Raw genomic sequence first — 27,363 nt, 5'->3', positions numbered from 1 at the left:
AACTAAAAAGGGATCCAACCGTATTTGCTGCTATGTGGTATGTTCAGTTATGTGGTATTGCGGTTAAACATGTAAATTCTACCCAGACTATAGATTCCAGCTGTAGAGGCAGCTTCACTGCTCATATAATCTACCTTCACATCAAACTCAGGAATGTCATGTATTTTGTACCGTGAATCCTGTCACCGTGTGTGTATATGGCTTAGTGCAAAAAGGAAGGGCAAATGACTACTTGTCTTTTTTACATCCTCTTTGCCTATCTAATTGCTGCCCCTAAATTTATGCGACAGTATTACTGCTGAAGATACCATTAAAGGAACAAGTCAGAATTTTTCTAGCAGAATACATTTTTAATCAGAAATACAGCAAATGCTTGTTCGTTGAAAACATCTTGTTTTGTTGAAGAAGTTGCCACTATGACTGAGCCTTCAGCTTTTTTACTCTGGTGCTAAACCAGAAAAATCACCTCCCTGTTGCTGGTCACAGAATTCTGAGATCCTGAGAAGCTTTGGAAAGCTGCTTAGCTAAAGGCAAGAGTCAAGCAGGGGGAAGATGTGCAGAGTTGCTTTTCCACATAGCTATCAAATTAGCAAATGTAAACTCTTGTATTTTAATTTTATACATCTTGATTTGCCGCACACGGCCAATGAGTGTTCCTTGCAGAAAATGGAAGACTTGTACATTACCATTGAGGGATTTCTGTGGTCAGTTCTTTAAGGATTAAGTCACACTAGCTCTGTATGTAAGCATTTTTTGGTGATGTTTTATATTTCATGTAGTACCCATGGAAAAGTGGATTCCCACACATTTCTTTATTAGACAAAGAGCAAGGTAGAAAGTGGATCAGAAATTCCAAGGTGAGGATGGGTATCTACATACTCACTGGCCAGTGAATTAACTTTTATACTATGTTGTTAATACTATTTCTGTATTGCGCTACATAATTTCATACATACTACAGCATTCTGCCCTGAAGTTTCTGCCAGGAAGTGGCATGTGCACTGAGATGTGAGTTATTATATGTCAGCTACTTCACTGACAGGATGCAGATTTTAACAAAAACTGGAGTTTATTTGACAGTCCCATGTCTCTTTCTGGTTTACATTGAAAACTACAAATACAGGTGCTTAGCTGTTTCTTGATTTTATTGTGTATGAATCTTTACTGGGCCAGAAACCATCTCCTCTTCCCTTCCATCTCTCTCTTAGCATCTAGTGATTTATTACAGGAAAAATTATGTCACAGTAGGAGCAGAGTAAAGGCTGGAAGCAAGTGGAAGCAGTTCAGAGCCTTTTGGAATGTGTCTTCTCACTTGTTTAAACTGATTTTTACTGCTGTTTGTGTTGGTGACCAGTGTGGGAAGAGACTCATTAAGGGAGGGTGGTACTGTGCTTTCAACTCCTGCCTAATTACAAAACTTCTTTCTCAAGCCTACATTTAGGGTCTGGGCATCAGTGACTCTAAAATATGTTGTTGACATCATGTAGGAAGCATCACATATTTTCTGCCTGCATAAAAGGTTTGTTCTGCAAAATAAGCATCATGTAAAATGGTGCTACATATGGAAAAAATTATTAGGATGGTCTGGGATTATATGTAATTTAAGTAAATGATATCGTGCTATAGTAAAACTGCCTCTTTAGGCACAGAAGCCAGCAAATACATCATTAAACATTACATCGTTTTACATATGCACTATGGGTATTTTCTGTAGTGATGTGATATTGGCCAAACTCCCAACCATGCACTTATATTTACCTCTAAAACGGATATTTTTTTTTAATAAATATTGGGATTTCTCAAGGTGTCTGCATTTTCCACTAACATTGTTCTGCTGTTAGGAATATGGGGAGAGAATCTGAATTGATGGCACTCCAAGGCATGTAATTGTTGAGTAGGGAGCTGATGGTCGTTTTCTTGTAGTGGAAAGTTACTATGCAGTAAGAAATCACTTCCTGAAGCTGTATCATCCTGCTTCATCAAATCTTAAAAATGGGTTAATTCTTCAGTTTTGGTGCACAATTAATGTTTTTGTCTTTGGGGCCCTGGGTAGCGAGGGTGAAGTTGCAACTGCACAATATAATTGAACAGGCAATTGCTGCTGCTTTTTGCAGCTAGATGGTGGTGTTAAGCCTGTGCTCATTCATGCTAGCTTGGGCAGAACCTGCCTGGCTGTGATTGTGTTAATGTCACTCTTTACTCCAGTAACCCTGTGTCAGCTGAGTATCTTGTAGGCATATTTATGTGTGGTTTTACACAAACACCATCATTTTGTAATCCAATATTTAACAAAGGGCCTATGTTATAAGTAAGTGGCAGAAGCATGTAGGGAACTAAAACATTTCCTTAAGTAATATAAATTGTTTACTACCTGTCCCAAAGGACATATTTCAGTGTATAATGGACAGTTAATAAACACCTATTCAGGACATGATGTTAAAGAAATAAAACAAGCAAACAAAAAAAATCAGTACTACATAGAAACTGTCGCTAATTAACATAGCACATTTATGTGGATGTGAAGATTAAGAACCTGTGATAACCAGGGAGCTTTAAAGCTCAGATCACTCAATGAACTTTTGTATTCCTTTCTTCAGTCTCAACAGTTGGTGAGTTGTGTTATCTGCGTTGGCTCCATTACTGCCATTCTGTGTCACAAGCTCAGATATGTAGATGCTCAATGCTTTTAATCCTTTCCTTGTCTTACTTTTGACTGTTTTATTTAAAATTCTCATGCCTCTTTTCTTTTCTGCCTATTTTTGCTGTTATGCAGCATGCAAGAAGGCTTCGTCTTTCAAGCTTGACCTAGAGAAACTTTTTTTTTTTTTTTTTTGGAATAATCAGTGGAAGTTTTCCAGCTTTACAACTCGCGTTCCTCATTTGTTTTGTCTCTTGAGAAGAGAAATTGGGAGTGTGTGTATGTATATATACATATGTGGGTGTGTATGTATGTGTATCTATACATATCTGTTCTCCTAACTTTGAGGGTAGAGGTCTTGGAAAAAGAGCACCAGAATTTTCCCCTGGGTTTTTCAGATCTGGTGATGATAGTCTGCTGTAAAAGAGAGATGGTGGTGATTTCTTGGTGAATTAGTGCAGGACAGGGCTCCATAAGATTTGTTTGTATGTATGTTTGTAAGGCTGGTGCTGTAGTTGGTATTTGTTGACTGATTAATAAAGCTGTTGTGATGCGATAATATCCAAATGCTGCAACTGTTTTCCAGTTTCAAAGGTATTTAAAGCTGTGATCTTTTGTTCAGTTGTACTTCATGTTTGTTTATTTGCCCGTTACATAAATATGTATTTGCATTACTGTCTCCTTAAATAAATGCATCTAAGTGGAGATCAAAGCTATCACCATGTCCCATACTAGCTCAGAGCAAGTCTGTCCAGCTATAGCTAAGCTTATTACATCAATTTAAACAGGAGGTGAACCCAAACGTTCCTCAAGGTTCTCTAGTGCTTTTTGCATCTCTGAGTTTTTATACTGTTGAGGATGCATTAGAAGCAGTATCTAAGTTGAATAGTTGTAACTTAGTTATGTTTACGTTAGTGATAGTCACGGCAGCAATGCCATTTACATGGACCTTAGGTTTTGCTTGTGTTGACAAAAAAGCCACTATATATCAGAAACATAACTGGTACACAATATATTTATGGTTTTGTACCCATATTTAAAATTTTGTACTTTTCCGTGAGAAAGCTTCTAGTACCTGGGCTGTCAAGTAAGATGTTTCCACATATCTAAAGGCACAGAAAAGGTACTACTCATGTGACTTCATGAGCTATCAGTGGTAATTTCTAGTTTACCAAAGTACATTAGTGCCTTTATTTTCCATTATGATTAAATATTATTTTTATCTACCCACAGAAAGTTTTTAAGCCTTTTTTTAAATATATGTAAAAACTGTCTGTCTGCAGACAATAGTAAATGATTTTTCTGGAAAAATAACATAATTACATGAGTGTAAGGATAATTATATGATTTTATTTTGAAAGATGACACTTGTTTTATAAGTGATGATATTATTAGCACAAATGATGTTGTGCTCATATTTATAACTTCCTGAAAGTGTACCTTGTCTTAGAAAGGACAGACAGGTTACTGTATTTTGAAGCAGTAGTCTTTGTAATAAGTATTTCGTATGGCTTACAGGTTTTAAATGCACAGAGAGCTGGATACAAGGCAGCTATAGTTCACAATGTTGATTCTGATGACCTCATAAGCATGGGATCCAACGACAGTAAGTACAGGTATCACTTCTTCTCTCCTGTTTGAAAATCATTTCACCCACTAGAGTGTACAGTATTAAAATCAGTATAAAGTATTATGATGAACTCTCACTTAAAATAAAACAAAACAATGAAGCAAAAACCCCAAAACAACAAAACCACCACCAACAACAAAAAAAACCCAGAAAAAACTCACCCCAACCAGAAATTCTCCTGCTTTTAACGTTTTAAAATGGGAGATGTTCGTATAAGGATATATACACACACACTTGTGTATTATTTGCAGCATTAAGTTTGTACATTCTCTGAGTGTTTCTTTTGTTCTTCCTTTAAATTTTAGTTCAACTGTTCTGGGTTAAATGGTTAAATTTATGAGATATTTATATGACTGATGTAGAAAATAGCCAATGTGTTGTTAATTAAGTAGAAATATAGGAAAAGTAAAAACCGCTACTCTTGTAGAAGGAAATCAAACTTTAAAATATGACTTTTTAGTATTGTTAGTGGTTCCATTTTGTTGTTGCACTGTTGTGTACGTTTTTCTGTTCCTTTGGACAAATGGATTCTAATTTCATATAAATACATATTACATGTACATATTTTCAGTTTTTCAGTTGGAAAAAGGATGTTTAGAGACCAGTGCACCATTTTCTGATTGATTCTGATGCTAACTGTTCCGCTTTTAACCTTTCATGGAGTGAATATGTTCAGAACATCTTGTAATCTAGTCAAAATGTTGGGTTTGTTTTATGGTATGTGCTTTTATTTATAGTGCTGTGACGAATTTCTTTGTGGCATTTCTTTATTTTGTCCAGTTTTTGAGCTTGCTCAATATGGAACAAGAACATAAATGAGAACAAAAAAAGGCTTTCCAATTGGAAACACCATTAAGTAAACTAGGAAATGAACTTTCAGCAAATTAAATGGCAGCTGAGTAGCCCAGAAAGAGATGTGAAAGTGGTTTTAATGAATTCTCAACCCATGTGAATCTTATTTTCAGGTTTCGCTGAGAAACCAAAATGTAGAACAAGTTCATAACAAATGCAGGCTTGGGTAGTGTGAGGTGACGTTAAGCCATGTATGCTTTTGCCTTGGGGAACCTGAATGCTTTGATACTGACTAAAGTCAAGATACTTTGACCCTTGAAGGTGAAGCATAAGTCAGAGGTGCCAATCAATATAAAGTGAAGCCGAGGAGATGGTTTTCTAGAATATGGGATTATCTTTCAATAATTTTTCATTTGAGCTGCATCTTTTGAGCTTATTATTGCCTTCACTAGTAAGCAGAGAAGGGGGAGACAGTTCCATCCAGTTTCTTGAGACTGAAATAAAGAGGTGGGATTTGTTCATTCTCTTCTTTCTTCTTTTTGACCTTTTCTAGCCACAGGTGTTTCCAGTGTGTTCATTTATGTTTAGGGTGAAAAGGAGGGAAGAAAGATTAATTAAAATTTACAGTACCAGACCACAAAATCATATAAGTTGCCAGAAATTTTGGAAATCAATGGAGCTGTGTGACTTTATCAAATCTCTGAGTAAGAATGATGTTCTGGTTAAACTTCCTCTGATGATGCCTTTTTTTTTTTTGTCAAAATGTTTTAGTTTTATGCTCCCTTTAAATATTTAATTAAGAATTTTGATTTCTATAAAGTCCCTAGATATTCGGTAGGAAAAATAATACCATTTCTTATATGATGTAAAGATGTAGCATGCATGTGCATCGGTCTGTATGTCATTATGTTAAAATATGTCTTCATGTTGTGATAGTTTCATAATGCTCAAGTGTTATGTCTTAAGAGTGCCCGTAGAGTGTCCGTGTAATAATAGTTTCATTTTCCTGGGTTTTTTTATACAGTTGAGGTTTTAAAGAAGATTGACATTCCTTCTGTCTTTATTGGTGAGACGTCAGCTAATTCTCTTAAAGAAGAATTTACTTACGAAAAGGGGTACGTTACCTCACGTGCAGCTGTGTTAAGTCATTGCCTCTTTTTAATATTTATGGTTTTAAAATAGGATGTTGTGATGACAAAGACTATAGGTGTTCCAGGTGAAACCTTGTGCCTGAGAGCACTGGGCATTTTAAAAATGAATATAAATTGCTTTTTTGCAAGAGGGTTACAATATATTTAGCAAATGTTACCCCTTTCATTTTCATACAGCATTAAACATATGAGTTTAGCTAATGAGCTAGAAATCACAGAAGTGTTTGTGAGAGTTTCTGTATTTCAGATCTGAGGGTGTGTTCATTTTACAATATATGTCAGTTCCTATTGAAGTCAGATGCTGGTCTTTTTTATTAAAAAAAAAACCAAAACAAAAACCCACCTTTAAAGAGATAATGGGAGATAATGCAGTCATGAAACTATTGACAAGTCAAGGCTGAACTGTATGTCTTAACCTACCCTTTCTATTGTATTTTTAGGTGTATATATACAAATACTGACATGGATAATTTCACTGATGGATAGTTTGAATTTAAATGATTATCTGTTCAAACCTTACCAGTGTTTAACTCCTCTCTGAATTTAAGTGCAATTCTGCTCTGAAAGAGACATAGGAAAAATGGGGTTATTTATTTCCCTGGTGTTCCCCACTGCATTCCTTGTTCAGAAGTGTACAAAGTGAATAAACCTGGTCACCTTCCTGAGTGCATAGGTATTCATAGTATAAAGGCAACTGAAGCAGTCTTTCTTCATCATCCTTTATTGATAGTTCTAGAACAAGTCAGAGACCAGTTCCTGTGCTAGGTGAATCTGCAGGATGCATTTAAGATGATCCTAATAGGATGCATGATTAGGTTTGCATTGCTTCTGTTCTGCTTTTAAGTTTAAAACTTTAAAAAGAAAATCATTGCTAGAACAAGATGGTTAAAATATATACCTTGAATAGGATGGAGAAAGAGGTGTGTTTCATATCGTTAGTCTAATGACCATGCTCCTCCAGGTGTCTCTGTCATTTCACTAAATTAATCAGAACTAGATTGTGACATTCTTAAGTAGACGCTTTGATGAAACTACGTGATAAGTAAAGTGTGGCTTCACATGAGTAGTGGTTATAGAACTACTAATGCTTTTATACGTAGTACCTTCTCAGGTGTTTCTGACTGCTTGTGCCAACAGAATAATAATGGGATTTTACTTCCTTAAGTATCAGTAAATACTAGTATTCAGATTTCCAGTTGCCAGCATCTGTATCAGGTTCTCTAGGAAGATTTTTGGTCCCTGTAATTTATTGACTCTCCAGAGGACAAAGGGTGCACTTACCATGCCTAATCATTTGAAACTAAACCTCCCATATAACCCAAAATGCTTTAGTAGATAAGAATGATTTCACAGTATCTTTTGATGTGTTATATTTTTCTCATTGTGCTATCAAAGCAGCAATGAGGTTGTTTTCCTGGTTGCTTTAAATTTATTTATGATTGAAGTCTGTAGTTTTAATTCTAAAAATGTTCTAAGAAACACTGTTTTATCCTTTTATTTAATTGGCTTTACATTATGTGGATCTCAGCTGAATTTTCTATGTTGAGGTGCACAGGTAGGTATTCCTTTAGTGTGTCTAGCAATAACCTTTTATTTTAATTTTTTTTTCATTGTATTTATTCTTTAATTCATTGTTCATTAAATTCTAACCTATTTAGAAAGTGTTATCTTTTTCTCCCCACAGTGGCCATGTTGTGTTAATCCCAGAGTTCAGTCTTCCTTTGGAATACTACTTAATCCCTTTCCTAATAATAGTAGGGATCTGTCTTATTCTCATCGTCATATTTATGGTAAGTTCCTTCTTTTAATAACATTTTTTCTTTCAAACAAATCATCATAGAACTGTCACTTACTGAAGTTAAATGAAGGGATACAGTAAAGGAACAGCAAAAGCTTTGTGTACTGTACATACCTGTACCGTGCTTACCTGTAATCCTTCATTTTCTCAGTACAATAAACAGGTGCAGAGTTTTGGCAAAGGAATCTCAGGAGCCCTTAGGATGTTCTACCTGGAATATAACAACTTACAAAGAATTGTCCTCACTGCTACTCTTCCACTGCACGAGTGCTTTCTTTTTTGCCCCATAGAGAATGACCTGTCCCTCTGCTCTCGTACACTGAGAGTATGTCCCACCTTAGCAAACTTGTACTGCTTAATAAACGTTAGTCCCACTGTTCCACAGTGCTGGTCTCACCATTTTTTACTGCAGGTATAGTAATCAGTCAGCAAGCTCAGAGCCTGTTACAGCATACAGCATATATCTTACAGCATATACATTACCTATAGGTTCTCAGCTGGGCACGTGTCTCCTATAAAAGGTAAAATTGCATAGCTATATATTATTTCAGAATACTTAGCCTCCCACTTTTTGGAATCTCTGCTGGTCTCTGACCAGTTTATTATTTTACCTTTTGATAAAAATCAATTAATGCGTCAACTGTTCTATAACACTTTCTTAAAATATTTCTTTCTGCGTTAAAGAGTTTTTTGCACTGCAAGTTATGTATTTCATTGACAATCCTGGGCACATTAGCACAATCAAAATTGCAGCAGCTCTCTGAAAACAAAGCAGAAGTGATCAACTAGAGATGATGTAAAATTCACCAATGTTTTGTCTGACCCTCTGGTGATAACCTTGATCATAGAGGACTTTGCCTCAGTTAATTAGGTGAACATACAGCCTTATCATTCTATCCTGAAGGTCAGCAGTTTGAGGTAAGGAGAGATGGTATTTCTAAAGGAGAGCAGTCACCAGGGATAATAGTCTGTGAACATCTGTTGTACTGAGACCATCGATATTCCAACTTGAACTTCACTAATAATCTGCTTATAGAGCACCTAAGTTGAAAATTTAAACAAAATATTGGTTATCAAAAAATGGAATGAAGAAAGCTATGAAAGGGACTGTGGTATCATTTTGAAAATTGTAAGTATTGGCTTTGCATCCTATCAAAATGTGGTGTGAAGCACTCATCTGTCATTTTTCAGAAAGATACTAATTAGGGAATGAAGAGAAAGGCAGAATACTTAGGGGGCCTCTTATTTGAAGAGCCATTTAGAAGGTTACCATTGAAGAGAAAACTAATGATGGAGGGGGGACATATGAAAACTGTAATCATGAGGAGTGTGAGCTTGACTTTTATCATGATCGCCACTGTGGAAGTAAGAGATGGGTTTTACTCAAGATATTTTTTGATATTTTGCTTCAGAGTTTTTCACCAGTTCAGCTGCTTTTGTTTTTAGATGATGTTAAGTTAGTTGCAAAAATTCCTTGTGGACTTCAGTGCTGTCATTTTTAGGTCAAGAAATAAACTAAATTACAGACTAATTTGCACCAATCACTTTAGCAAGGAACTGGAGTTATGTAACAAACACAAGGCTAGTCCACTGAAAGACCACCTCTCCTTAAAATTGCAGATGTTTCTCTCACTATGAAAACAGCAGTTCCCTGCATCAGAAGTGGCATTACAAATGTTACGGGAGTGAGCTAGACAAATTTGTAGAGTGTTTGTCTTTTAGGCATAAGTGAGTTCTCTTAGCAGAAGCCATAGAATCACAGAATCATTTGGGTTGGAAGGGACTTTTAAAAATAATCTTGTCTGGCCCCCCTGCCATCAGCACGACACCTTTCACTAGATCAGATTGCTGAAAGCCGCGTCAAGGCTGACCTTGAACACTTCCAATGATGAGGCATCCACAGCTTCACTGGGCAAACTGTTCCCAACTCGCATCACAGAAGCTTTCTTCATTATATCCAATCTAAATATACCATATTTCATAGATACTGATTCTTTTAAATTTGCCTTCTAAGAGCTGGGTCTTTTTGTATCAACATGCTGGTACTCTGAATTAAAACAAATTTATACTTAATGTATGAAGTTGAAAGTTCCAGATTCTAAATAAAATACATAGGGAAGAACTATCTGTACAATCCAAAAGGAATCAACAGATGCTATGGAGGATTAGCTACGAGAAGGGGAAATAAGCATTTGGTGAGGAACATTTCAGGCATTTAAACTCTTCTCCAATTTCCTTGCTTATGCACTGTGAGGAAATGTAAAAATAAATTCTTAATCACAGTTTACAGACATGCCCTTTTTTACAAGTATATCCCAGTTACAAAAGCAAAGGCTTTGAGAGATGTGAATTTCTCTTCCGTCAGTGTCAATAGGTGATCAATGCTAAAATGAATGGTTCTTTCCATGCCTTAGAATCATGTTGTAGAGGAAAACCAGACAGGAACCAGGAGAAAATTATATTGTATGTCTGCAAGTCAGGGTTACCTATGCCATGTATTTGGGACAGATGTTTGGAGGGTTTCGAAAACAGGTTATGTAATGTTGGAAATGCCAAAATCCATCTACACAGCTCATGTTAAACTGTGAGAGAAAAAAAGGGGGGGGGATATTTGAAAGCATTTTTCAGAGTGTAGTGCAGGTTTGAAGGGGGAACAGGATAAAAGCAGGCTCAATAGTGGTAAGCTATGGGGCGGAATGATGTTTGAGGGACGGTGTGCTGCTGAGGGCTTTCACTCAGCTCCACGATGTACCGAGTGCACTGGGGCGCATCTGAAATGTGTGTACACTAACACGCGCAGTATGAGGAATAAACGAGTGGAACTAGAAGCTTTGGCTCGCTCCCAGAGCTACAACATCACTGGCATAAGCGAGGCTTAGTGGGAAGAGTCCTGTGGTTGGAGTGCTGTGATGGGCAGTTACAGGCTGTTCAGGAGAGCTAGGCAGGACAGGCGAGGCGCAGGGGTAGTGCTGTGAGTAAAGGAGGGGCTGGACTGTATAGCACTTGCAGTTTGGGATGAAATGGCTGTGAGCCTCTGGGTAAGGAATAGGGGAAAAGCTAATAAAGTTGATGTTGTTGTCTCTTTTTTTTTAACACCAACGGCAGGCCTTGGGACCCCCAGAGCCCTGGGTTGGACGACTGCAACTGGGGGAGTCATAAACTCCCAGTTGACTTGGAACTTTTACGGGATTTGCTGCTGCAACTGAATGCACATAAGTCTATGAGGCCTGATGGGTTCATCCCAGGGTACTGAAAGAGCTGGCTGATGTTATTGTGAGACCTCTTTCAGTTATTTGTCAACAATCTTGGGAATTTGGAGAGGTCCCAGTTGACTCGAACCTAGCAAATGTTATTTGCCCTGTTTTCAAGAAGATGTAAAAGGAAGACCCTGGTAACTATAGGCCTCATTGCCTGGTAAAACTATGGAGAAAACTATTCTGAGAGTTATTGAAAAACACTTGGAAGACAATGCGGTCATCGGTCAAAGCTAACATGAGTTCATGAAGGGAAAGTCAGTTCTTACTAACTTAATATGCTTTTATAACAAGGTTACTCACCTAGTGGACAAAGGGAAGGCAGTGAATGTGTGGGGTTGTGTTTTTTTGGGTTTGTTTGGTTTGGGGTTTTTTTAGCAAAGCTTTTGATAACTGTCCTTTATAGTATCATTCTGGACAAAATGTCCATCATAAAGCTAGACATGTATACAATACTATGGCTGAACAAGTGGCTGAAGGGTTAGGCTCAAAGAGTTGTAGTAAATGGCGTAACATCTGACTGGCAGCCAGTTGTTAGTGGTGTTCATCGGGGTTCAACTTCACAGACAGGTCTTTTCAATGTTTCTATCAATGACCTGGACACAGGAGTTGAGTTCCTACTAAGTAAGTTTGCCAACGGTAGTAAATTAGGAGATGTTGATTCCCTTGAGTGTAGAGAGGCCTTACAGAGAGATATTGATAGATTAGAGCACTGGAAAATTAATTGGTGCAGTGAACTTGATCCTGGGGAGGTTCCAGGTTGGATTTGGTCCTCATTCATTTGTGGTTTCGACCCTGCTTCTTTCAGGAAATACTGTTTTTAACTAAGAAATGAATGTGAGACTCTCTGGTTGTTACTGAGTATCTGAATTACAGCAGAAAAAAATGCAGTTTATGAATACAGCTCATTGTTTAGCTGGGGTAAAAAGAGTCTGAACGAACAGTTTAGATCCAAGTATGCTTAAAAAGTGAAGCCAGGTGTGTTGCAGAAGGATAAACAAATTTTATTTTGCCAAAACCAATTACAGTTTCAAACGGTCCTGATAATATTTGTCCATAATATACATACATTCATACTTCTTAAAAAATAATCTGTTGTGAAGTGTATCAGTGCCTTTCAGGGATTCCTAAAGTGAGCGATATTAATGCTGTTTATAATATTAATACTCTCTCAGTGTTTACCTTATCCACAGCATAGGTAAATGTAGAGCACCTCTTCAAATTTCAAAAGGCTTGTTAGTGTGTATGCCTTGGTTTTTTGTTTGTTTGTCGCCATATTTGAAAAAGAATGTCATATCACAGATGCTAGAACTAGAATCTGAACAGAAGTAGCATTAGAGACTATTAAGAAAATGGAAACAGAATCTTTAGTATAGTTGAAGACAGGCGGTAACTGTGGCTTGAAGTAACCGTTTTACTCCTCCCCAGACTACATTTAGATACTCTGAAAACAGTTCTGATGAACACGGGAATGATCCTCTAAAAGAGCTGTAATAATCTAAAACTGCAAGCAAAACCAGTCAAACAATGAATTGTGTTTCGCTCTGAAATGTGCCATCCCATTGTGCATGGGCCTCAGTAGAGGATTGCAGCAATGGCCAATGTTTTATATAGTATGGACATAATTTTTTTTTTTTCCTCTTTTCTTTCCAAAAAAACCACCTTGTGTATTTTCAGTTTCAAGTGCCATGTTTATCAAGAACATCCTTGAGGCTTGTTTGGCTTCATCCTTGAGTCCAGGCAAGGGAGGAGGAAGAGGTGATTCAGTTTGAGCTGGGGTTACCTTTTGACTAACGTACCGCAAAGACTCATAAATCAAAACTTTATTGTTTTTTTATTGTTTTAACTTACTGTTCATGCTGTCTTACTTATGTCTGTTTCCAGATCACAAAATTTGTGCAAGACAGACACAGAGCAAGAAGGAATCGGCTTAGGAAGGATCAGCTTAAGAAACTTCCTGTACATAAATTTAAGAAAGGCAAGTGGATCATTCTTTGTCTAACTAATTAGACCCTGTTTTTTTAACACCAAAAACCCCTGCTTTGTAGTTTTGGAGATAATTTTGAGTACACTTGAAATAGATAGTACAGTTTGGAGTGAAAGCACACAAAAAGTTTGACTTGACCCTGCTCTCACTGAAATAAAGGAGTTGTAACATTTCTTTAATGGAAGCAGAGCAGACACCATATACAGACTATGGCTAAGAATTGAAATGTTGCTTAATATACCACAAAATCAGTACAGAAATTCTACAAAACTTCCTTGTTGTGCTCTTACTAACAGCGACCACAGCAGTCAGTCGCTGTGATGAGGTATTTCCATTATTTGTCTGGAAACCGATAAGTGCCAGTGGCACCTAAGTTGCCTGACGTTGTAGCGACTATAAAACCAAAACTATCTTGTGGGTATAATTTATCAGCTTTTCCAGAGGAGCGGTCCTTTCATTCAATCACAATACTTCTGTGAGGGCAAGAGCGATTTCAAATTTAATGCCAAAATACTTGCTGGTGTCATTCTTTGTAGTGATTAATTTTATGCAAGATCTAATGACAAGATAAGAAATAAAGCTGTAGTAAGTTACTTAATCAAATAGAAAAACTGCCTTAGGTCCTTCTCTGTTGTCGTCCGCTCCTTAAAAGTGGAAAAAAAACCTGCTACGTTTCCCCTCCATTTTGTTTTTTAAATGTGTTACCATTTTACCATCTGATTGTTCATTCATACAACCTATTGCAAGGTATGAGAAGAAAAGGGGGAAAAAGTACTTGATTGAAAGGATCAATTAATACATAACACATGTCAATAGAGAATGTATTTGCTGAGGCACAAAGACCATGTTAGGGGATATGCCTGGATTCAAGGATAGAACCACTGACTGTTCTTTGCCCTTGATAGAGCCAACCTGCATTATTAATGACATTGCTCTTACTTTGTGCAAAGCAGATGTTCAGTTTGAGTGGATACAGTTGTTGTGCAATGTTAGTCAGCCCCATAGGAAAAAAAAAAGAAAAAAAGAAAAAAAAGTGTTTTCCTCTGCAGGGTTGACTGAACCTTGCTATAGTGACCTATTGGTATGGATTTAAAATTAACTCTAAAAAAGTATCTGTAGCCTATAAAGCTAATATTAATTTTTTTCCTCTTACTGATTCGCTATGAAATCTAACTAGAATAAAAATACAAAGTAAATTATGTTGTACTTTAAAGAGAAATTTGCAAAGAAAAGGTTGCTTCAAGGTCAGTTAATGTCTTTTTCAGTTAATTGTGTGCATCCCTAATAACTGTCTCAGAATTACACTACTAAGTAGCCAGTGTATGGAAATACCTTATTGCTGTTTTCTTCATTCTCCTTCCTCTTTCCTTTTGCTGAATCTTACGAAATACGAATTGTTTGGAGTTCAGTCAGTCATTGTAAAGTAAACCTGGCTGTAAATATCCAGGTATCCACTGCATTCAGTGACTTACGAAAAACAGAACAAAAAGCTTATTTTTTCAACTAGGACTTCAGTTTCTTAAAGCGAATGATTACCTTGGTTCTACTGCTACAATATTAATCCCTTGCATTACTTTCTTTTACGTCCTTTTACTTCAAGGACAGAATTTGACTGAGTACTTGCAGTATGTTACCTTTTGTAATTACAATAAAGATACATTGCTTTATGTTTCTTTGTGAAAGATAGGATTTCTCAAGACATTATTGTGAAATATATTCACTGCAGTCGTCTTGATGGTATATCCAAACAATCCTACCTTTTGCTTTTGAAGGATAGGTGAAAGCAACTCCTGTGGATTATAATCCTGTTAAGAATGCTGGATTTTCTTTCGTCTCCAGTATATTCTTAAAAATCTGTTCATATTGAAACAGATTGAAATGTTAGTCAAATACTGAACCTAAGACACCTTAGATACTGGTTCTTCTCTTTCTTGCACTGCTTTTTATATCATGAATCACTGCCTAGTACATGGTTTCACTGTGCTGTAAAAGGGTTTTTAAGGGAAAGTGGCTTTAGTGGATTTCCAGAATTTAATAGGTTGATAGGCAAACGACGATGTAATGAAGATGATTGTTCTGTAGGGGTGATTGCACTCTGACATACCTGAAGAGTTGTTAACGCAGGAGATACATGAACCATCTCTAAACAGGATTTGAGTTAAATACCACTGTAATGCATGGGAATTTTTTACTGGTTTCAGTAGGCTTTAGGTTGGGCACTTAACATTTCTGTAATGAGTAGAGAATGCAGTAACGAAAGATGTGGCATTGACTATCTTTGTGAAGTCCTAATCAGCAAGCTTCGCCTTTGAGTAATTCCACAGAATGCAACATAGCCTATAGAAAAATCTGTTTTCTACACTGAAAGAGTTTTGGGGCAGTTGTTGTGTTGTGGTTCCTTACAAAATGGATTACATTTGGTCATACAAAAGTCAGTGGGAGTTGATACCTTTTGTGTGATGTCTTTATAACAAAAGTGAAGACAGCAAAAAAGACCAATCCATTTAATGTGCCTGTAATTTGATCATTAGCAAATCTGAATATTCTGAAGAATAACAGCGTAGAAAAAATATAGGTTAGAAATTTTGTGAATTTGTATGTATTGTAGAATTTATTTTCAGAAATATATAATACTATTTCCAAGCTACCTTAACTTTACACTAAAATGGAATCTAGGCCAAAACTGAAAAGATTTTTAGATCTTAACTGCAATGAAATTAGTGTAACCTCTCACTGCTGTAGAAAAGAAAATATCGTAAATTTAGTGAAGATTGAATGCTGCGAAAAAGAGATGTGTGAGCATATTATTAAGAAATTAAACATGAACAAAGCAATTTTTTTCTACATTGAGTGTTGAAAGTTAGGATCCTAAATGAGTGGTTAGATACCTGATAAATTATCCAGAATCTGGGAGTTGCTGCATCCACAAGACTTCTAAAAATGGTTTGGTTAAGTGTTTAAATATGAAAGAAGAACTTAACTTTAGGCAGTCAGCTTTGAAATGCTTTATGTACACATGGGAAAAAAGCCCCAACATGTGTGACAAATAAAGACATGTACTCTTACAGTTTATTAAGTATCATGTATTGAATTTTTGTGTACATATCTTTATATGCAGATTGATACATACGATTGAGCAATAGTGGGAAATAGATGTATCTCAATGCCTTTTAAAAATCTGCTCCAGAGTGAGTGCAGTTCTGGAGTTTACTACATACTCCTAAACTGATTCCCTCCCCCCCCGCAAATGGGTTTATAACTGATCTAATTACCGTTCATTACTGACCCATCTGCCTGACTGCACAGTACAGTTATGGCCTAATAGAGGAAACAAGTCATAAGGTCTACCAAAGTCTTGACAGTTTTATTTTTGCATTTTTCATTGTTCATAAGTACAGCTATGTGGGATACATGTGGATGGGTAATGCTGTGTTTCTGAAAAATTTTTTTTATTTGTATGTGCCAAGTAGTTAGAAGATAATTTTGCTTACTAAAGGCTTTTCATACACAGTTTATTCAAGTAAGATACTTCATTTTGCAGCCGTTTCCATACCTTTTTCCCCCAATTTGTGGTGGTTCTGAGCCAGCTTCTAAAATGCAGTAACAGGTATTTGAGAAAAAGGTGTCTGCAGCGTGTCCCTTTTAAAAATTAAATCCTCTGTTCCTTGAGGGGCATGTAGTCATGGAGGTGAAAGTAACTCGAGACTAGTCACGGAGGCTCCGGGATTCACAGAGAAATCATCCATGTCTCAGCGCTGAGGAGGGCTGGCGTTTCTGGTCCTCACTGTTGTGTGGGCTTGCCTCCCTTCCCCAAGTCATGATGAGAGCAAGAATCTGGGTAACAGCGTTAATTAATTAGTGTGATAACCTGATGGGGAAACGTAGCAGATGGACTGCAGTTGATGGATCCAGTGGGTGCAGATGAAGCACTTGGGCTGAGGGCTTGTTGCAACTCACGGTACACTAAGAGACGGCGCTGTGAAGTTGGGTAAGGTAGGCCGGAATACATGGCCTTGACAAGAGCCAGAGAGGTGTCTTTGTTACAGTTAGCCAATACACTCTCGGAGAGATCTGTGGCCTCTGTGTTTGAGAACTTCAGCATCGGCCTTACTGAGAAAACTGTGTCTGTATTTACCTGGCCTAGAAAGGATGTGATGCTTTACCACTGCGTCATTTTTTTTCTGAATCTGCTGTTCATTTGCCGGGGGATGCCTTAGTGAGATAAGCCAACTCAAAACCAGTGTGCTATCATTTTTCAAGACTTTCTTATATGTGTTGAATGACTAGTGGGGAAAAAAACCCAGCTGTATTATTTGAATGTTTTTTTTCTCTGAGATGTGATGCCCTTGACAGTACTGACTGATTAACATTCATGTTCTGTCTTGAAGATGCTGATAATGTGCTGATAATAAATGATCCATAAACATGGTTTGTCTAATAGAAACAACGGAGGGAAGGAATGTCATAGCAAAAGAGGAAGTCAATTTTTAAAAAAGCTATAGCTGAAATATTTCACTGTGTTGCATTAGACAAAAACTCATACTTCAGTGATGTAGGTCTGGCAGTGATGTACTCCATTTAATCTCTCTGACTTTTCCTACCTGCCTGTGAGGTTTTTTTCTCTCTCCTGATTTCCCTTTATCTTCTTCTATTGTTGTATAGTAGCTATCAGGAAAAGTGTGTTTATAAGCAGTTCTCATGTCCACTGTACTTGTTTTCTGAAATGCCAAATTACAGCAGTGTTGTTTTCTAGTGGCAGTCATCAGCTTTACCATTATGTTGAATAACATATATTAACAAAAATAACATGAACCACATTTCACAGACTTTCTGTGCCATCACAGAAGCCCTTGGAATTTATCTTTTGGAAAACAGATGAGAATTTGGTTTTAATCATGGATTTCTGTTATTTGGAGAATAGACCTATGAACTGGGAGGTCCTTAGTTGCAACTTCTACTCTGATTTACTGCATGCAGAGATAAAATAACTATAATCTCTGTCCTCTTTCTTTTCCATCCCTATAAAGTAGGATTGAGAATATTTATTACTTTGCAGTGCTTTTGCAGAAATTGAATACTTAATGTTGCAATGCTCTATCAGTACTGTTAATTTTTTTTTTTATTAATCTTCCTTTTATTGCCTTCCTGGTTTAAAAAAAAAAATTGTAATGAAAGCAATGTTTGGCCACAACAACCCCAGGCAACGCTACAGGCTTGGGGACGAGTGGCTGGAATGCTCCCCTGCAGAAAAGGACCTGGGGGTGTTGATTGACAGCCGGCTGAATATGAGCCAGCAGTGTGCCCAGGTGGCCAAGAAGGCCAACGGCATCCTGGCTTGTATCAGAAATGGTGTGGCCAGCAGGAGTAGGGAGGTGATCATGCCTCTGTACTCGGCTCTGGTGAGGCCGCACCTCGAATACTGTGTTCAGTTTTGGGCCCCTCACTCCAAGAATGACATTGAGGTGCTGGAGCGTGTCCAGAGAAGGGTGACGAAGCTGGTGAGGGGTCTGGAGCACAAGTCTTATGAGGAGCGGCTGTGGGAGCTGGGGTTGTTTAGCCTGGAGAAGAGGAGGCTGAAGGGAGACCTTATCGCTCTCTACAACTACCTGAAAGGGGGTTGCAGAGAGGTGGGTGTTGGTCTCTTCTCCCAAGTGAGTAGTGACAGGACTAGAGGAAATGGCCTCAAGTTGCGCCAGGGGAGGCTCAGGCTAGATATTAGGAAAAAGTTCTTTACTGAGAGAGTAGTGAAACATTGGAATAGGCTGCCCAGGGAGGTGGTGGAGTCACCCTCCCTGGAGGTATTCAAGGAGCGTGTGGATGTGGCATTGTGGGATGTAGCTTGATGAACATGGTGCTGTGTGGTGTTGGGTGGGTTGGTTTTTGGTGTGTTGTGGCTTGTTGTTGTTGTGTGGTGGTTGTGGTGGTTTGTGTTTTGGGGGGTTTTTTTGTGTGTTTTTTTTTTTTTTTTCAGGTTGGACTTGATGATCTTACAGGTCTTTTCCAACCGTAGTGATTCTGTGATTCTGTAATTCATGCATATGTACTAATCTCCATAATTTACCTTTGCTGGTAGTGAAGCCCATTGCAGATGCGCTCCTTCACTTACCTCTGCTGTCTTGCCTCCCTCCTTTTTTCCCTGTCAAACCACTAGCTTTAGCAAACCTGTAATTTAAGCAATTTGCTGTGTCTTTGTTAATTGTACCCATACTGCTGCCTGGCTGGTTTATTTAGTGTACTCTGTAATAATGCAGAAGTCAGGTAACAGGTAACACAAGACCTTACTGCATTAGAGATCAGCCTATTATTACATAGGTGTGAATAGTTTTTAGCATCTATCTTACACCCACAGATAGAGAAATCCTTTTAGAAGAACTCACCTTCTAAGGGTATCTTATGTGCCTTGGTTTCATATCTGCTATATAATTGAGTACTATTTAAAATATTTTGTTGATTTTATACTTTTGGAAGGGAGGAAGGTTAGAAGTTTTTTGTTCTGTTTTTTTTCTTTTAAAGTGGAAGTCTTAGGCACAGGCAAAAGCTAGATTCAGTAGAAATTGTGTCATGGCCATCATAAAATATGAGAAATCAATTGTGTCCAATATCTTGGTAAAATGAGAGGTCTCAATTTGCATTCCTTTGCTTATTTGGGGAGTTTGGGCAGCACAGGGAATGCATGAGCAAGCCTTATGAATGAGTCAAGAAAAGAACTGTATGCAAGTAGGCTTCCCTTACCACCTTCCAAATATATATCTAGTACCACAGTGGATAGCCCTTCACGTGCTGTATGTTCCTTCTGTTTTCATCTATAATAGATGCCAAGTTCCAATTCTGTGTTTAGTATTTTTGAAATACTGAGGTGCTTAAAAAAAATCATTTTAGCAGAACTGCAACAAATGACAGTCATGATCCCGCGTTAGATCCTATTCCATATTTTTCCACCCTGTAGAAGAGAGATTCTAGATCAACAACACCAGGTGTTGTATGTATTTTCTTAAAAATTGACAGCACCTTTAGAAAAGCCCAGAATAGAACTATTTTCATGAATGTGCTTTATACTGAAGATTTTTAAGTCTACAGAATGTTAGTTGCTATAGACTTCAGAGAATTGTGTGCACAATATCTGATTCTATAGTAAAATAATTCTCTGAACTACCAAAATAAATTCTGTTTGATTTAGATTTTTTACATCATAGGCATCATACATCAGTGGTATTTCAACACTGGAATGATTCAAAAGGCATCTGCTAATAATGTAGCTAAACACAAATTCAGATAAATTAAACAGCCCGATTGTTAATGAGCTGGTTCAGTTCTTCGCTCACTTTTATTAACACCTGAAAAAGAAGGCTTGCAAAAATCCTGAATCAAGGCAGAGGAGTACTTGCCTTCTGTTCTGGTAATGTGGAATGTAAGCTGTGTCCTTATTTAAAAGCTGAAGCTACAGTTATTTCTATATGAATGCTATTAGGTTACTACTGTAATTCCTCAGTTTGTTTTTTATGTTTTTTTTTTTTTAAATGAGAAGGTGTTTAAACATGATCAAGGCTAATCATGCGAGTTTAAGATGTTTACAGACTGGGGAAGAGCTGTTAAACTGCATTTATTTGACTGACAGTTTTCTGCATTTTGGAATTAAAAATGCTCACTTTTTTTTTACATTTGCAAAGAAAGTATTTTTCTTACTGAAGTATATTGTTACGCAGTTAATGAAAAATCCTGATCAAGTTGTTTTTTAGAACTTTAAGTCTTGAATTTTTAACGTTTGTGCTTTATTTGTTAATGATCTTACTCTGAACACATTAACAGAAAAATAGTACATCTTTGCCTCTTTTCTGTCACTGAACAACTTCGTTTTGCTGATTCTCTTTCCCTGAAAACTGGGATTCATGTAATACTCAAAATACTTAAGCTGACAATAGCGATTCATCTTTTATGCCTCTCTACCTCACTGATGAGTCACTGGCGTTATTTCTGTTAGCTTTCTGCAGCTCCTTGGAAAGCTCAGCTCCTTCGTTGCTGGTGCACAGCTCTTCATTTTCCTACTGTGATGTATTTAGTCTCCTTACATGTACTAAACAGATACAGAACAACCATGCTGCGTTGCATATGAAAACTAAGTTTTTCTTTGGAAACTGACTCTAAATACTTAATGTAGCTAATTTTGTCATCTGTAGAAAAGCATTGGGTTTAGCAGCATGGTAACAAAACAAATTTTGAGCTGAGTTTCCAGAAATTCTTTCCTGCCCTATAGTTTCATTACAGTAAAGGGAAAGTTCTGCTACTGTTTCAGCTTTTGTGTTAAAAGGAGGTCTCTTCTGAGTAAGGAAAAATCTGGCTGCTTCCTTCATTTGCAAGCTTCTTGGCAATGTAGGGTAAGCTCATGACCCAAATGTGGGCCTGCTATAGCTACACATTATCGAAATCTGCCCCATTCTTTCCACTTTTTACCTCAAAACAAAACTTTTGACAACTTGCGTATTCTAGAGCGTGAGCTGTGCCTCTGATTTGTCCCCAGTTGATCTCGATCTAATGTATGTAATGTGGACAGTGCTTTGAGAAGTAATATGGGACTTGCTATGGAAAAAAAAATAATCTAAATTTGTGCTAAAGAGCCTTGTGTCATGGATTACTGTGTGTTAAACGTGTATGTTGAAAGGTGAACGAAGTATGTAAGAGATTCTTGTGGTGGCTATTAACTCTAGCCTTAGCACACGTCAGTCTTGCGCAGTTAAATCTGACATCTCCAACGTCGAACCTCAGAGTGATGTGCAGCAATGAAGTTTTAGTGCAGCAGATAGTCCAGAAAAGACTTTATAGAACCTTACTGGGAGAAGAGTAAGGTGACACTGCAAGGAATGGGAATAGAGAATTGAGTTGTGAGGATGACTGATGATGTAACGCTTGCGGGATGGATGGGGCTCGGGTTAGGTGGAATTTGGAAGAAAGTGGAAGAGGTTGGAAGGAGATGGGGAAGGCTGCCCTGAGGGGCAGTGGGAACAAGATATACCATCTCAACCCTTCTTTTACCTTGAGGAGACAAGATCACAGGGGCCTCATTTCTCTTACAGCGGTGTCTGCCTTGCTGTATGCCTTTTCCCATTTGTATTTTTGGTATCCGAGAGTAAATCTTCTCTGCACGTACTCTTTCTGATGGGATCTACATCTCCTTACTTCCCTAGCTCCTCTGCTGCGTGGTAAACCCCAGGATCTTAGCTAGCTCTTCAGGGCTAGGGTGAAAATGTGAACTGCTGAGCAGTGGGAAGCTAAGAAGCAGCTGTGAAGATGGTACAGGTTGGGAACAGGCAGACTTAGTGGGCTAGGACTGCTATGACAAACACTTAGCCAAAATACACAGAGAGAGTGACATAGCTCTTTGGGGCCACCCCCAGGATATTGCAGGCTGTATGTGGGGTGTCCATGCTTTGGGCAAGGTGGGCCATATAATCTTTTTTTTTCAGAGACACTGTCATTGGTGCCTTTCTTAACGCAAAGTGTATAACCAGGATGCAGGCACCCTAGCACCATGTGTTAAGCAGATGACTGCCCTTATGCTAGGATGTGCAAATACACATTGGATCATTTGACCCTGTAACTATCCAGTCCCTCAACCAAGCATGTGTTAGTCAAATGATAGGAAAGCTTGCAGTTTAGTCTGCTGGCACGCGTGCTTCTAGCCATGTGACAGGGAGGACTTTATAGGGGGAGAGGCAGGCTGGGCCAGGCTAATCTTTTTCTGGTACCCTGTAGTTTGAGCATCTAAAGAACGCTTCATGGTCAGGCAAGTGTGCAGCCCTAGCAAGCAGATGCTTGCGAAGAGACAGTGCAGTACTGGACAGTGTTAAGACAGTAAGGTTCAGTTGTCTAAATAAAGTGCTAATGGCATAATAGGGGAAGTACCATCTGGAAATGGTGACTAGCAGCATTGGATGTGTCTAAGTTGCAAGAGGTGTATGAAAGAAGAGTTCACCAGCTTTTGCAGGTACAGTGGCTTTGTGCACATGGCCAGAGCTTTTGCAGCCTTGACAGAGCTGAGCAGGTACTCAACCCAGCTCATGCCAAAGCAGGGGATCCAAACGGTAACAGGGACCCTTTCACTGCTAAGTCCCTCTCAGGGCTTGATCAGGTAACTATTCACAAGACATGATGAAATACGGCTCCTTGCAAAATGAAATGTAGCTACCTCTTTATTTTAAAAGATGTATTTTGCACTGCTCACCTTTAATAACATAGCTTAGTAACTGGCAGTCTTAGACAGGAATTGGGGGATCTAGGTTCAGTTCCCTCCATTGTCTTCTAGGATTAAGGTGTCCATTTCCATCTCCTTCCAGATGCTGTTCTCTTAGGAACTTCCTGTGTCACATACCTAAAGCCTTGACCTAAAACTAAGTTTGAGGAAAGGGGAACATTTGATCCTTTACCATGATTACCTTCTGGTGGTCCTGAAAGGCTAGTTCAGAATATCACTGCTCCAATGGTCAAGTTTTCTTTTCACTTCCAACCTAATGATTCCTGGTCTGATGATAGCTCTTTTTTTTTTCCTCTTTTTTTTTTCTTTTTTTTTCCTCTCAGCTTCTCTCTCTTCTCTGTCCATGGTATTGCTCCTCTGTGTTATTTATAGAGAAAGCTGAATCCGTTTGCAGCCTTCAGATTGTTAAATTAAAATTATCAGGCTATTTTTTTTATTGTATAATAGCTTCTCTGTTATGTGGTCATAATATTCTTTCTTTGTTTCTGTTTGAATTAATCTTTTGAGGATACAGGTGGCCGTGTTACAGACTCCTGAATACTACTTACTGCTTCTGGAAAAACAACTCTTGATGTTTCCTACTCTTGCATTTTTCTTTTTCCCAGTTGTATCGCATTAGGAACACTGTAGTGATCCACCAGTACACTCTGTTTCTTCTCAATTGTTTATAACTGATGAAATCTCAGCTAAAAATTCCCAAGGATGTAATCCCTAAATGGAGGCACTTGCATATTTATAGTACTGAATTTCATTCATGTACCGTTATTCCAGATTTACATATTTTTCTGTGCTATCCCAGTTACCCTCTTGATGATGCCTACTTAATTGTGTCTCGTATATGTATAATTGATATGCTCCTTGGTTTTGTATCAATATTGTTCCAAAGCAATTTTGTAAGAAGACAATACTGGTAACTCTCCTCCAGTCTAATGAACTTCTTCCAACACCAGCAGTAGCAACTTCCATTTATTCAGCTTCCTCTACTAATCCTCGCTAATGTTCCTGACTAGGAGCAATCATTTCACACATATAACTTCACTGAATGTTATACCGAAGTCCACATAGATAAGATGTGCCATATTTCTTATTTCTAGAAATCAGTTTGCAAAGGCATTGTCTACCTTTACTATGACCAGGCTATATTTGATCCTGTTTTCTCTTTATTTACATAGCTTATTCATTATGTGCCCTAATTTATGTTATGGGACGCTCTGGAAAGGGCACTCTACTTCCCTTCTTTTGAGCTTGTATATACTTCACAGAAGAGAATCCTAGATTCAGAGGGGCAAGGAAGGCACCAGAAGATTCAAGACTTTCTGTCCTTGCCCGGAGAGAGAAATGTCTTTGAATCCATATGCATTAAGGGAGGTGGTTTAAATTTAAGCAACATACCATGGATTTGTATTTGTTCTTTCACGGCTTTGTTCTGCTTTCTACTGTTTTGTCTTTTGCCAACATCTCTAGGCTGTTCTCTTTACCAGTTTCTCCATCACTTTGCCAACAAAAATACCTGCTGTGTAACCGTGAAAAGCATTATGTATGTATGAAACTAAGAGGTGTGCAAGAAATGTTGTTACTCAGGGTATCATGCCACCTTTGAAGAATTAGGCTAAAAAGCAAGTGCCTTCAACTATCTTGAGAAACACACATGCATACACATCATGAATGTACACATTTGTGGAATAAGTTCTGCTGAATTTCCTGAAGTTTTGGAGTTCCAGCAGTTGTACCAGATGTTGGTAAGGCTGAAGACTGTTGGACCTAAGTGTCTGAAGCTAAGGAAACAAAGATGGAATAAGAGTAAGGTCAGCACTGGTAAGGCCACATCTGGAGTACTGTGTTCAGTTCTGGGCTTCCCAGTAGAGGAGAGACATGGAGCTACTGGAGAGAGTCCAGTGAGAGGCCACAAAGATGATTAGTGGACTGGAGCATCTCTCCTATGAGGAAGGGCTGAGAGAGCTGGGACTCTTCCGCCTGGGGAAGAGAAGGCTCAGGGCAATCTCATCAATGTGTATAAATACCTGCAGGGAGAGTGCAAAAAATGGAGCTAGGCTCTTTCCAGTGGTGTCCAGTGACAGGACAAGAAGTCTATCTAAATATTGAATATAAATATTCAAGGACACACAGGTTAGGAGGAGAAAGTTGACATTGAAAATTGTGGTATTTTACAACTTCGTTTGCAGTAACTTCATCTGTGAAAAGGACTGTGCTGGTTTTGGCTGGGAGAGAGTTAACTTTCTTCATAGTAGCTAGTATGGGGCTATGTTTTGGATTTGTGCTGAGAACAGCATTGATAGCACAGGGATGTGTTAGTTATGGCTGAGCAGTGCTTGCCTGAGCGTCAAGGGCTGCTCTGCTCCTCACCCTGCCCCGCCAGCGAGCAGGCTGGGGGTGCACAGGGGCTTGGGAGGGGACACGGCTGGGACAGCTGACCCCAACCGACCAAAGGGATATTCCAGATCATGTCGTGCTCAGCAATAAAAGCTGGGGGGAAGAAGAAGAAAGGGAGGATGTTCGGAGGATGTTAGGGCGTTTGTCTTCAAGTCGCTGCTATGCGTGATGGAGCCCTGCTGTCCTGGGTGGGGATGGCTGAACGCCTGCCTGCGATGGGAAGCAGTGAATGAATTCCTGATTTTGCTTTGCTTGTGAGTTCAGCTTTTGCTTTACCTGTTGAACTGTCTTTATCTCAACTCACGAGTTTTCACACTTTTACCCTTCTGATTCTTTCCCTGTCCCACGGGGAGGGTGGGGAGTGAGTGAGCGGCTGGGTGGGGCTGGGCTGCCCACTGCAGTGAGACCACAGCAAGGACATACGCTGCTGGTGTAACTGCAAACTTCAGAGGGCCAGTGTCTTCCAGGAAATTGTAAAGAACCATTTCAATTGATGAAAGGACCATATTGTAAAGCCCTTGATTAAAAATGAAACAGGAATAAATTGACTTCTAAAAAGTGTTTATATTTTGGTCATATAATGTATCACAGCAGTGTACATAATGTCAATACTGTCAGTAATGTGTATCTTATTTGTGAGGTTTGAATTACAAAATAATGTAAACTTTCTTCTGTGACTAGACTATCATTCTTGATGATTGTTCTTTTTTTACCCAGTTGTCTTTGTTGCTATTTTTCTGGCCAAGTTTTCTCAGTAACTTACTAATTACCTGTATAGTAAAGTGAATCCTACTTTTTTAATTCTGTTATCTTTTAATAAGAATGATAAAATATTATAGAGATAGCACTTCACACAGTTTAAAACTTTTTCATTAACCTGAAGGGAAAGCAAATGAGCTATAGTCCTAATAAGGAGAGATACATAGCAGTCAGCTATATAGCTTCAAAGAACCTGCCCCTTGCATGAACAGGAAAGAGTAATAGTTTCTTCAACCTGTGAAACTAACCAAGAGAACCTGTGTGCATGTGTTTGAAAAGGTCTGTTGTAAATCTTTTAAAGTGAAACCGATTCTCAATTATGTGCTGTAGGAGATGAATATGATGTATGTGCCATTTGTCTGGATGAATATGAGGACGGAGACAAGCTCAGAATCCTTCCATGTTCTCATGGTAAGCAGCTGTATTTTAGGTTTGGTATTTGTATTAAAACAGCTCTCTAAAACACCATGTCTAAAACCCACAGTAAATATGTTTATTGATTGATTTGTAAAATTTATTTTTGCTAATATGCAGGAGTGTATATACAAACTGGGAAAAGAGCAAACTTTTTTCCTCTTTTTAAAAGCAAAAAGGCTAGCATTCCCACTTTGCCTTTTTCTTTAGATGTACACATGAAAGAAAATCTGGGCTTGACGCTGTCCCCTAATACATTCCAGAGTTACTTTTTACATTAAAAAAAAATAGGCTTTCACTTTC

The 27,363-nt window shown here is 38.2% G+C and overlaps 1 protein-coding gene across 2 annotated transcripts in view; it reads left to right on the top strand.

Moving 5' to 3' along the window:
- Positions 1-27,363, top strand: part of RNF13 (ring finger protein 13) — a 47,027-nt gene that overhangs the window by 16,023 nt on the left and 3,641 nt on the right. For both annotated transcript variants that reach the window (XM_059822480.1, XM_059822481.1), the window contains exons 5-9: positions 4,157-4,244; positions 6,085-6,175; positions 7,896-8,001; positions 13,148-13,241; positions 26,977-27,057. In XM_059822480.1, the coding sequence (XP_059678463.1) occupies positions 4,157-4,244; positions 6,085-6,175; positions 7,896-8,001; positions 13,148-13,241; positions 26,977-27,057 (460 nt within the window). The remainder of the gene's footprint in view (positions 1-4,156; positions 4,245-6,084; positions 6,176-7,895; positions 8,002-13,147; positions 13,242-26,976; positions 27,058-27,363) is intronic.

This window comes from Gavia stellata, chromosome 11 (genome assembly GCF_030936135.1).
Source record: "Gavia stellata isolate bGavSte3 chromosome 11, bGavSte3.hap2, whole genome shotgun sequence".
Lineage (NCBI taxonomy): Eukaryota > Metazoa > Chordata > Aves > Gaviiformes > Gaviidae > Gavia > Gavia stellata.
The sequence above is the reverse complement of the archived record's forward strand: the minus strand, read 5'-3'. Positions and strand labels throughout refer to the sequence as shown.